We start from the raw sequence: 12,408 nt of genomic DNA, 5'->3' as shown, positions 1-12,408 counted from the left end.
GAGTTGCTTGCCTCCTAAAATGCAAAATACATTCTCTCCATGTCTGCCCTTTCCCTATGACTCCTGAAATTAGACACAAGAAATCAACTTGTTATAATTTTCCTCAATTTCTTTCATCAGAAGAATATCAGTAAAGCATTATGTTATGTGTCTGTCACCTTAATATCAATGCCACATAACCAGTCTATCTTTTCTTTATATCATATAATTCCTTGATAACATCCTTTACTCCTATTCTTGAGAATTCTTTGCTGATTATATGTTGCAGTCTACTCAGCCCTACTATGTACCTTTGCATTACTCTCTAAGCGTTCATCTTTTATTTTTTGGAGGCAATGGTTCTAGCTGTCATATGGCAATAGTGGTAAAATATTTGCTTGAAAAGATGGGCCTTTGCTCTTTTAAGAAGGTTAAGGTCCTTAAAAGTACTTTGCAAATTTACATATATTTACAAAGAAAACATAAAGAAAGGCCTCCTGTAGGTCTGAGCTGAGCTTTGAAGGGAATTAGAATTCTAAGAAACAGAGATAAGGAGGGAGTAGATTCCAGGCACTGGGAACAGCTTGTTCAAAAGGAAGATGGAATGTCATGAGTGAGGAAGAGCTGGTGGGCCAGTTTTCCTGGAATGCAGTGAATGGGAGATTACATGTAATTAGCCTGGAAAAGTTGATTAGAGCTAGATTGTCAAAAACTTTAAATGCCAGAAGAATTTCAATTTGATGTTAGAAGCAACAAGGAGCCACTGGAGCAGGGAAATGACACAGCCAAATTAGTGTTTTAGGAATAACATTCTAGAAGTTGAAAGGAGGAAATTGAATAGTGAAGGGAGAAACTCGAAGCAAGAAAACTAGTTAGAAATATTCTGTCATAATCCAAGCAAGAAATGATGGGGGCCTGAACCAGGAGTAGTAGCTATATGAGTAAACAAAAGGAGATAAATATGGACCAGCTAGGTGGTCTAGTAGATAGAGTGCAAGGTTTGGAGTCAGGAAGATTCATCTTCCTAAAGTCAAATCTAGTCTCAGACACTTATTAGTTCTGTGACTCTGGGCAAATCTTTTAATCCTATTTGCCTCAGTTTCCTTATCTGGAGAAGGAAATGGCAAACCATTCCAATATTTTTGCCAGGAAAATCCCAGATGGGATCACAAAGAATTGGACATGACTGAACAACAAAACGTGAGAGATATTACAGAGAGAATCAACAAGAAATGGTAACTATCTAGAGGTCAAAGGTGAGGGAGAATGAAGAGTTAAGGGGCATGGTATGTTGGAAACACCAATTGGTTTTGCTGTCAGAGGAACTACCTTCAAGTCCTAGCAGTCTCATTTCCTGCATGTGACTTTGGGTAAAATGTTGAATCTCTGGCAATCAGCTTATTCATCTATAAAAATGAAGGGTTTGATTGCAATTATTGGCCTTCTAGTCTTTAAACTTGTAATCTATGAAAAAAAATCTAAAAAGGAATAAAGAAAGGGATAACTGGAAATATATGATGCTTCTGACAGAAAGGGGATAGATTTGGGAGTGAGAACATATGATGACATCTGTTTTGGAACAAATATCTAAGATGTCTGAGTTCCCAACCCTAGATATAAATGGAGATAATAAGTCTCCAATCTCCTTTCAAAAAAGTTGTGAAGATTGTAAAATCAAATCAAACCAAATGAGATAATGAATATTGAACAGTTTAGAAAAATATAAAATGTTCTTAAAATATATGAAATGCTACATAAATAAAAGACATTTTAGCATGGCAATATAATAAAGAAAAAAAACGAAGATCTGCTGAAATAGTCCTATGTGAAAAAAGTTCAAATAAGAAAATGTGTCTAGAGTTACTTAGTAGGGTTCAATGAAAGCCTCCCCAATTAGCTGCAGCTCTGTAGTTCTTCCTTTAGCTATACTTTTTAAGTTCACCGGAATATCCTTGATTTCTGATTAATTAAACAGATATCAGTAACACAAACTAGATTATGTTGAAAGAGCTGTTTCTCATGAGAATGAGAGGTTCTGGATGGGGGAGGGAGGGCAGGGAGGAGTGAAGAATAAAGAAAGAAAAACTAAAACTGCCACAGCCTCCAACACTTCAAAAATGCTTTTTGCAGAAAAGGTGATGCTTGTTTTAAAAAGGTGCTTGCAACTCCGTGGTCCGTCTGCTTGTGTATTTTCCTATACAAAGTGGTTCCAATTACCTTGGCACTCCTGGTATCTGGATTCATCTCCAGTGAATGCTTCTGCAGCGCCATGCCAGACATATGGGATCAATCAAGGCTTCAGTGCCGCTGTGTTTTCTTTGGGAATGTTGACAGCCTGACAGACATGGGGTTCTGGTGACACGGAATCTCAAAAAACTTCAGCATGAACAGGGAAGGAGGGGAGGAAAGAGAAAGAGAAAGGGAAAGAAGGACATAAAGATATTTATCTTGACTGCCCCCTTTCCTTCAAACATTTTATAGGTTTCAGGGAAGGAAAGAGGAGGAGGGGAGAGGGAAGAAAAGACACACACACACAGAGGCAGAAAGCATTTCATTCTCAGCAGAGCCAGAACCCCCTAAGCTGAAAGAGGGGTGAGCCTGGAGATTCTCCTCCCAATGTGAAGGACTGAAGGTATCGGAGACAAGGGTGATACCTAAGGCACGCGGAAGGGACGCTGCCTCGGACACCATCTGACTGGACAAGGGGAAAGGGGGACCGACAGTGCCAGAGAGAGAGCAACCAGAGTTCTCGGATTCGTACAGCTGGCTGCTCCAGCTCCTCCTGCTGTTGCTGGGCTCAGAGCAGCAGTAGGTCTCCCTTCACTCTACAATGTGGCGTCTGCTGCCTCTTTATTGCTGGGGTCTCTCTCTAGTTTCTGACTGTACGGCGTTTCAGCACATGTCCACGTCGGGAAATTTAAGCCTTAGCTTCTTCCCATCCTCTTCTTCCTTCACCTCTTCCTCCTCCTCCTCCTCGCAGGCGGCCTCGCAGCGGCAGCGGCAGGAGCTGGAGCCCCGAAGGTCTCTGGCCCTGGCGCTACTGCAGCCCCCGCCGCCGCAGTCGTTTCCCCCCGACACCCAAGAGAACAAAGTGGAGAAGCTGGGTCAGTCCTTCAAGCGCAAAGTGAGGAAGCTCCGCGAGCGGAGCCACAGTCTGGACCTGGTATTCCTGGTGGACGAGTCCTCGAGCGTGGGCCAAGCCAACTTCCTCAACGAGCTCAAGTTTGTCAAGAAGCTGCTGTCCGACTTCCCCGTGGTCCCCAGCGCCACCCGCGTGGCCATCGTGACCTTCTCGTCCAAGAACAACGTGGTGCCGCGCGTAGACTACATCTCCTCCAGCCGGCCGCATCAGCACAAGTGCTCGCTCTTCAACCGCGAGATTCCCAAAATCACCTACCGAGGCGGGGGCACTTACACCAAGGGCGCTTTCCAGCAAGCGGCGGTAAGAGTGCACTCTCTCCAAAAGCCCCAGCTCGAGGGCTTCCACCACTCCCTCCCCACCCCAGGCGCTTCCAGCCACCCCTCTGTAAAACCACACACTCGCATCCGCATGGGAGTGAGGATGCTCCACACACCTCCCATCCTGTTAACCTACCCCCTTCACAATTCTTAGGTGCCTGTTATAGATCGATGGTCACCATACCTGTTGAGTGGTTATATGTGCAGAAACAACTGTGTGAGGCAGTAAGTTGTACTGGAGTGGAATTATTATATGGAAAGGGGGATATGGAGATGTTATAGTAAGCAACCCAAAGGGGGGACTTTATTTATTTCCATGGCTTCATTAGGTAATGACCTGGCTAGTAATATACCTGTAAAACAAAGGTCGTTTTTGGGTATGGCAGGGACACACACCATTGGTAGTCTGATGAAACCTGTGGACTTTCAGAATAATATGTTTAAATGCATAAATTAAAACACATAAGAAATGAAATTAATTATGTTTAGATAATAACAAGTATATTTTAAAAACAAGGTCCCTTCCTGGGTTAATAAGCCCAGCTGAAAAGATCATAGGATCTTGTAACTTAAGGGTCATCTAGTTCAACTCATTTTACAGCTGAGGAAACTGAGGGCCAAGGACATTAAGTGACTTTCTCCAGATCAAGAAGGTCAGAAATATAAGAAATAGGATTCAACTCTGGAGCCGGTATTTTATCAAGAAGTAAAAGGCAAAAATTGTGAGGTATTTATCTCTATATAATGGACTCCTTACTCATCTGGAAAGGGAACATATCCACTTGCTGGTTAGTACTGGTTTGGAGTAGGGGTGAGGAATGAACAAGTGAATTTTCTAGTTTTCTTAGATATTTCATGTTTGGCTGTCATGATGGATTGCAAAATAATTTGAAACAGTTCATCTCGGTTCTTTGAAGCTTATTATATTGTTTAATATTTGCAGTGGATAAATTTACATCTTCAAGTTTTCATTGAACTCTTTAGAATTGATCTATAAAAGAATAGGTCGATTTTGTTAGTTATTTAACTTTATTCCACTTACAGCTACAACCTTTATTACCTATATGAGCATTTTGCATATAATTTAGGAAGGAGATTTGGAGCTGGAAGGAACTTCAGTGTGATATATATATATATATATATATATATATATATATATATATATATACTCCAACCTCCTCGTTTTATAAAATTGACACTAGAGAAATTAAGTGATCTTTTTAAGATCCATAGCTAAGTGGCAAAGTGAGACTCATCTATATCTGTTGGCTAGATTTAGCAGTCTTTCTACTCAATTCCCTCTCATCCTTCCACCCTCCCCCATGCATTGCTTTTAGGAGGTAAATAGTAAAGACAAAATTTAGCAATGATATTAGTGGAGGTTTATTCTTCAGACATTTTTACTTTCTCTAGAAAACAGAAAGACAAGTTTCAGCATAAAGTTTTTTTTTTTAATGATCAGTTTTGCAGTGTAGATTTTCTTTATGAAACCTTAACTTTATTAGGAAAAAAATGACCATTTGAAAGCTGTCCAACTTATGGGGGCGGGAAGATAATGACTGGCCTCTGCAATCTTTTGATTTATGTGAAATTGAATAAAAATTTTAGATGATAAAATTAAGATTATAAAATTGAGTGAATATCCCTAGGAAAAATGGTTTTTCCAAAACCTAGCAAACTTACAATAAAGAACTGAATACATGTCGTCTCCCCCCCAAAAAGTAATTTTTTTCTCTTCACGTAAAATTTTGCAACATCTTTCACCAAGTAAGTTGGCTTTCTTTACCCTCTTGAGGAAATGAATAATGTACTGTGCAAGTATAATAATGTTATTTTATTAACACTTAATAAAGGCAGTTGGGCTAGACTGGAGAGTGGATAGAGAGTTGATTTCAGAGCCAGGAAGACCTCTGTTTAAATCTCACCTCTCAAATATACTAAATGATCCTGAGCGAGTTATTCAGTACTCTAGGCAACATATTCTAAGATTGTAAATTGCAGAAAAAGTATGGGGGTTTCCTCACTTGGAAGTTCCCTCTATCAATGAAATCCCATTTTGGATCTCTATCCTAAGATTTGTAGAGAGTAGAGGATAGAGAAATGTCATAAGATTTTATTGGAAAGAATCTTAGATGAATGTAGAATCTAGAAATGGAATGTGTATTAGACGTTATATAATCTATATTCTGTATTCTATTGCAAAGACAACTAGGTGGTGAAGTGGATAAAGTTCAGAATCCGGTGTCACAAAAACCTAAATTCAATCCAGTCTTAGATTCTATGCCTGGGCAATTCACTTAACTTTTGTTTGTCTCAGTTTCCTCAACTGTAAAAATGGGATAATGATAACACCATCCTCCCAGGATTGTCTTAAGGATGAAAGGATTTAATATTTGTAAATCACTTAGCTCAGTGCCTAGCACACAGTAGACACTATAGAAATATTAGCTATATAATGTTATAAGTCTTTCATTTTACAGATGAAGAAATTAAGAATTTCACTAAAGGGAATGTTATGTACACCATTATATACACCATTATTCACTATTGGTTTTGAGTTTATTAGAAAGCCTTTTAGACTAATAACTCTATTTCTTTGGAGAGAAGCATTGTATTAAAGCATCTCTTTGTTTTTAATTTCTCATGGAGCAGCAACTTTCTGCATTTCCTTTTCTTAAACTTCTCCTTTTGAATTGATCCCATTGTGAAACCAGAACAACTCTATCTCCCAAACACTGCATGTCAAAATAAAGATCCACACCCCTCATTTCCACTTCCGTTTTGCTGAATGGTTGTTAAACAAACATAGCATGAAAATTCCTTTGAAAAATTCCTAAACTGCTCCAGGTTTCCAGAAATATGATCCATTGGTGGAGAATGTGCTGTCTCATCTAAAAGTCCCCTAGGGTTCCACTTTTGCTGATGAGCTAATGGGGATCTCTATTGAGAACTCCAACTGCTTATAGGTGTAAGTGTGCTAATTCCTGAACAAGAAAGGATACTCTAAGTCTGAGAGAGTTATGCAAAAGCAAAGCAAAGCTGAATAACCTATTTCCAAGGTAAAATAAAGTGTCCGAAGAGAGGCAGCATGTAATAGCAGAAAGAAGGGCAGTTTTATTGAGAGAAAGATTTGAGTTGAAAGCCACCTGTTAGACACATTAACTATGTGACCAAATTATTTAATTTCTTAATATCATAAACAACTCTCTAAGAACAGAAGTTGAAGAGAAATTGATGATTTCTATCAGTGAGAGAAGTTTCCACACTGGGATTTCCCTACATTAATGAAAAGATCAAAAAGGAACAGGAAAGGTATAAAAAGAAGAGCAGTGTAATGTATGGCCATCTTTCCCCAATGAGGTAAAGCTTAGCTAAAAGGCACAAGTAACTTTTAGCAACTATGATGGAATTTACATCTAAGTTTTTGTCATGGTGGCAGTATCATGGGCCTACCTCAGGGTTAATCTATATCCCTGAAACTAGAGTGTCTGTACAACATATTCCAAGATGTTAAAAATATCTAGAAAAACAAATTTCTGTACTCAATATTTAGCCCAAGGTAAAAAGAGAACAGCCGCAAGGCTAAGAAATTTGTAGCCCTTGTTCTAATTCTGGCTTTTTGGTCTCATGTCTCCATTCACTTTTGGCAAAGGTACTGATAAATCTATGCAAAAAATGCCTAATAAACCACCTTTTTTTTTTTTTTCTTTCTTGCCTCATCATGCCCCTCCTTCCTGCAGAATACAGGAACTACTAAATAATTTAAAGTTTTCACATATGATCACTAGAAAAATCAGAGGTCAGATTTTTGAGTTCAGAAAAAAAAGAAATACAAGAATGCTTACTACAGAACAAAATGAAAAATCCTTCTGTGGAACATCTGATTCTCTTTTAGAATGTGACTACACCTTGCTTATCAAAATCTACATTGCTTAGTAATGAATAAAAACATAGGTAAATTGATTGTTTAAGAAGCAGTTCTGTGATTGATTTATTAGAACAATCTATGCTGTGCTACAAATGTCACTCATCTCTTTAGGAAAATAGAGTGAAATTGAGTATATATATATATATATATATATATATATATATATATATATATATATATATATGATTCCTGGAATCATAAAAGATAACAAGCAAAACCTAATTTTTAAAACAGGTTTTGGTTGACATAGATTAAGACAGTATTTTATATTTGGCTTTTGAATTAGCAGCGAAATAGGGACTCAACATTTAGACCAAGTTCAAAGTTAGCCTCAGATACTTACTAGCTACATTACCCTGAGAAAGCCACTTATCCTTTCTATGTCTCAGTGTCCTGATCTGTAACATGGAGAAAATAAAAGCATTTTGACCTCAAAGTTGTTGTAAAAATAAAATGATATATTATTTGCACATTTAAAAGCATTTCACTATTTTGTTGGTGGGATTTCCCTCAGAACAGATAATGGAAACCTCCAGAATAAAAAAACAAGAAAACAATTTGTGTTCAAACAAAACACATCCTCCTGATACTAAATTTACTACATTTTTACTTGTTAATTTTTAGCAGATTATCTCAGTTTATGAACTTTTTGGAAAATAGCTGATTAAGTCATTTATTTTAATCCCCTAGATTGTGGTATTCCACAATCACCCAGTTATGTGACCTTGATCTGCTCCTAATATTATATCTATTTCTTTTTCTTTAAAACTTCATTCTTCCATCCACTTGACACAAATCCTATAGGGATGACTCTCACTTTCCACTTGGAGATGACAAGATGTCATTTTAGCTCTTCTTTTCAGTGATACATATTAAAATTCCTTCACACCTTCTCATTCAGTGCTGGCCATTCTTGGCCTTTCTAATCAGGTAGTAATTAAGCTGGATCCATCCAATAAGATGTTAGCTTTTCTTGACCTCTTAGCATATTGTGGGTTACAGTGGAATAGTTTAGTTTTCTTAAAGTTGCCTCCTGCTTGTACTATGTGATTGGTCCACTTCTTTCTCTGGCTGTTGTGGCATTCACTTCAATAGTTTTAAAAGGTGTTTGTCATACATATCCTATGTACAAAACACTGTCCCAGGCACTGGATGAATTATTTCACTACTAGAGGAAAATGCCAGATGAGGAAACTCCCTCTACCAATGCAGATCAAAACCCCTCTATTCCAATTATAATTTTAGAGAGTATCTGGATCATTGTTAAGGCTAGCTCACTATCTGCCATATTACTCTGCTTCACCAAGAATGCAAAGACTCTTAAAAGATCAACAAAGCAAAGAGAATGCAAAGAGAAGAGAGGATGGTACAGGACAGAGCCCCGGAAATATCTATACTAATGAGATAGATGAGGGGCAAGTAGGTGGTACACTGGATAGAGTAGACAGACAGAAGACAGAAGACAGAAGAACTTGAACTCAACTCTGGGCTTAGACACCTGATATTTCACTAGCTGTGTAATCTTAGGCAATTCAACCTTGATTGCCTCACAAGAAACAAACAAAATAAATGACAATGAAAAAGAAAGCATGTAATGATTATACAAAGAGACCAAGAAGGATCAGTCCAACAGGTGACAAGTAGAAAATAGCTCCAGACCAAGGAAGGATGTCCTTATCTTTGTCAGCAGTGTCAAAAGCTGCAGAAGTATCAAGGAGGATGAGCAGTTAGAAGAAAATATTAGATTTAGCAATTAAGAGACTATTAGGGAACTAAGGAAGAGCAGTTTTTATTGTGTTATGAGCAAAAAACAGAATATGATGAACTGAGAATCAAGAAAATATTAGAGACATGTTGTGGCAGGGAACACTGATTTATGGAAAGACTTTGCTTGGTATCCCTGAATAAAACCCATCCATTCCCATTCAATTCTAGACTCAGGTCAGTGTCCATCTGTACTGACTGTTCAAAAAATATATGCTGATTGAAAACATGGGGTAGAAAAAAAAAGGAACAAAGGAAATCAAAAACATAGCTTCACATTTATCATCAATATTTTCTCCAACAAGAGATTTGAAAGTACTGCATATGGCAATTGTTGAACACTGTACACACAATAGAGAACAATTCTATAGTTCAACAGACAATAAATGATATGGAAATTAATAATGATGATATTGCTAATATGGAAATTACTTCAGACTCAGTTGCCAGATGTATGTAATTAGATCACTGACTTCTTGGAATAAAGGTCAAAATCAACACTAAAACAGGAGAAGGAATACAAATGAGAAGACCTTGAATACAATAACATCAGCTTTAAGCTGACCTATTTGTCAAAATTGTCAACTTATAAAAATGGGAAATGAATAAATTAATGACACTGATACTATCACCATTTGTTAGAATAGATTTAATTAACTAATTAAGATAGATTTAAGATAATTGCCACAAGGAGATAAAAATATCCTAAAAACCATCTCAGTAAATATGTGAGCTCTTTGATAAGCATGGATATGTGTGTGTGTATAAAACTCTGCCTTATATAAATCTAATTTATGCATAAGTCAAGATATCACCCTGATATATCATGGGTCCTCCTTGAAAATGAAGAATGAACAACAATAATGAGAGTAAGGAATGACAGGTGGACTGTGCAAAGAGGTTATATTACATATTAAAAACTTTGACTTGCTTAGAAGTATCATAAAATATGTCATTAATTACAAATGGAACTAAAGAGAAAGAGAGCCAGCTGTGTAGTGAGGACATGGAATAAGCATGGAATTAATACTTTTTTGTATCATGAACATCACTTCAAAGAAATTTAACACATGACATGAAATGTTATTTCTTCTTGCTTTTGGTCATTTGAGAAAACAACTCCTTTATTCGACTTTTCAAGAAAAACCCATAATGCATCCTTCTCTTTAAATTAAAATTTCTAATATTTTCCTATTTAATGTAAAATACGAATACAAATGAAAATGATAGTTAATATTTGTAAAGCCCTTTTGAAATTGTAATGCCCTTTACATACATGACATTTATTTGAACCTTAGTAATTCTCTGAGGTTGATACTTTTTAAAAGGAGGACAGAGAGGTTGAACTTGTGATTTTTGATGTAGGTAATTCCCAGAGAAGTCAAAGCAAACTGGCAACTCATCTGTAACTCATAATTTTAAAGAGGTTCCAAATACACTGAAAGATTAAGTGACTTGTTCATTGACATACAACAACTAAATTTTAGAGGTAATATTTGAACCCAAGTCTTCCTAATTTGAAGGCCAGTATAGGATCCCCTGTTCCATTCTTTAAATGTATCATCAGCTATTTGAAGACATCTCTTGTCATATCTTATATGATTTCTTTTGCGTATTTGAGCTGATTCAGTTGCTAAAGTGTTAGTTGGGGGGGGGGGGAAGATCCCTAGTCTGCTTATTGTGAAGTTTGATTGATTTTTTAAAAGCTATTACCCTTCTCTTTAGTGTTTCAATTTGATGTTGCTGTTTTGTGTATGGAATGTTCAAGGATGACTAATACCTCTGATATGAGGATTTGCTGGAAACTTTTCAGCTGGAAACTTTTGCTAATACACCTTTGGTTGTTGGAATACATGGGAGAGCTGTTAGAATACACAGGAGCCACTTGACAGCAGCTGCTGGAGATCTAACCCAGAATGGATCTCCTCTTGTGAGAGAATGATACAAGGAGACTGAGAGGCAGATGCTGTTCTCTGACCTCTCTGACTGAGAGGCCATTGCACTGTCTAACCTCTCTACTCTTCCCTCTGCCTCCAATTTATCTCATTCCCAGTCCACAACATTTGTGTCAGGAAAGGCTCCTTTGCAATTCCTTCAGATGTTATGATCCACAGCTGTGGAGGCTCTTGGAGAATTGGCCTGTCCTTTAACAATTGATGTCTACTGACACTAAACTCTCACCTGTAACTCCAAGAAGCTGCAGCATCTAGAGCATCCATACCCTTCAAGTTTTCTCAACAGATGGGCTAAACAAGGTTGAGTGTTACCAATGGGCTAAACTCTTGTTCTTCCAATAAATACTGCATAAAGATCAAAATGAAGGATTGAATTGCAAAGACTTTAATACTATCATCTACATGTAATATTTGGATGAAACCTTTTAGAGACAAGTCTTACTGTAGATAGCTGATTTAGATATTTTTCCTTGAATACCATTGTAAATTTAAATGTCCATCTTCAAAAAAAGTTACCTTGGAATCAAAAAATAATCACATTCCAAAAGATCATGTTCTCTGATGATATTTTTTGAGGATCTAGGTTCGTTTTGATTCTTTAGATATAATCCCTTTCCTTTAGTTCATCCATTCATTCCTTGATCCTTCATTGTGGTGTGGCATAGAGGAAACCCTTGGCTTATTAAAGTCCCTGTGGCAGAAGAGTGAAAACATGAGCAATTTTTAACATAATATAAGGTTTTCAAATATGGGCTAATGTTGACTGTAAGTTCCTTGAGAGCAGGAATAGTCTCACTTTTCATATTTTTATCTACAGCACTTAACACCGTAGTAGCTATTTAAGAAAACATGTTGTTTGATAAATTCAGAATGCCTTCTGTTCCTTCTGTTCAAGGGCCAGCCAAGCTCCAGTCATGGAGTCTTGTCAAGCAGAAGGTTGATTGCTAATGTATTTTTCTTTTTCTTTTCCTGTTTTTGGTCTATGACAATCTATGAAGCAGACAAAAATACAAAATAACCTTTCTTCCTTTCCCTTCTGCTTTTAGACTGCTGGTATCTGACTGGCAAAACAGTGGAAACAGAGAATGGGATATAGAGAACCATGGAGCTTTTATCCCTCTTTTTATCCTAAGTACAAAATGGTAACAACACCACCTAAAGAAATGTTATGAATTAGTTACCTTTTCTATAAAAGCAATGGATTTGCCAAATCATTGTTCCTTTTCTCACCTGACTTTAAGACATCATTTGGTCATTCTCTTAATTACTTGGCACTCCTTCCTTACTTGTTGGGATTACCCATACGTGATGCAAATCATTCAT

The 12,408-nt window shown here is 37.2% G+C and overlaps 1 protein-coding gene across 1 annotated transcript in view; it reads left to right on the top strand.

Annotated features, from left to right (window-relative positions):
• The first annotated feature begins 2,059 nt into the window (after nt 1-2,059).
• SVEP1 (sushi, von Willebrand factor type A, EGF and pentraxin domain containing 1) overlaps nt 2,060-12,408 on the top strand; it is a 362,611-nt gene continuing 352,262 nt past the window's right edge. The window contains exon 1 of the mRNA XM_051962558.1: nt 2,060-3,421. Within this exon, the coding sequence (XP_051818518.1) occupies nt 2,810-3,421 (612 nt within the window). The 5' untranslated portion in view covers nt 2,060-2,809. The remainder of the gene's footprint in view (nt 3,422-12,408) is intronic.

This window comes from Antechinus flavipes, chromosome 1, assembly GCF_016432865.1.
Source record: "Antechinus flavipes isolate AdamAnt ecotype Samford, QLD, Australia chromosome 1, AdamAnt_v2, whole genome shotgun sequence".
NCBI classification, from domain to species: domain Eukaryota; kingdom Metazoa; phylum Chordata; class Mammalia; order Dasyuromorphia; family Dasyuridae; genus Antechinus; species Antechinus flavipes.
Note: the sequence above shows the minus strand (reverse complement) of the source record. Positions and strands in the feature narration are given on the sequence as shown.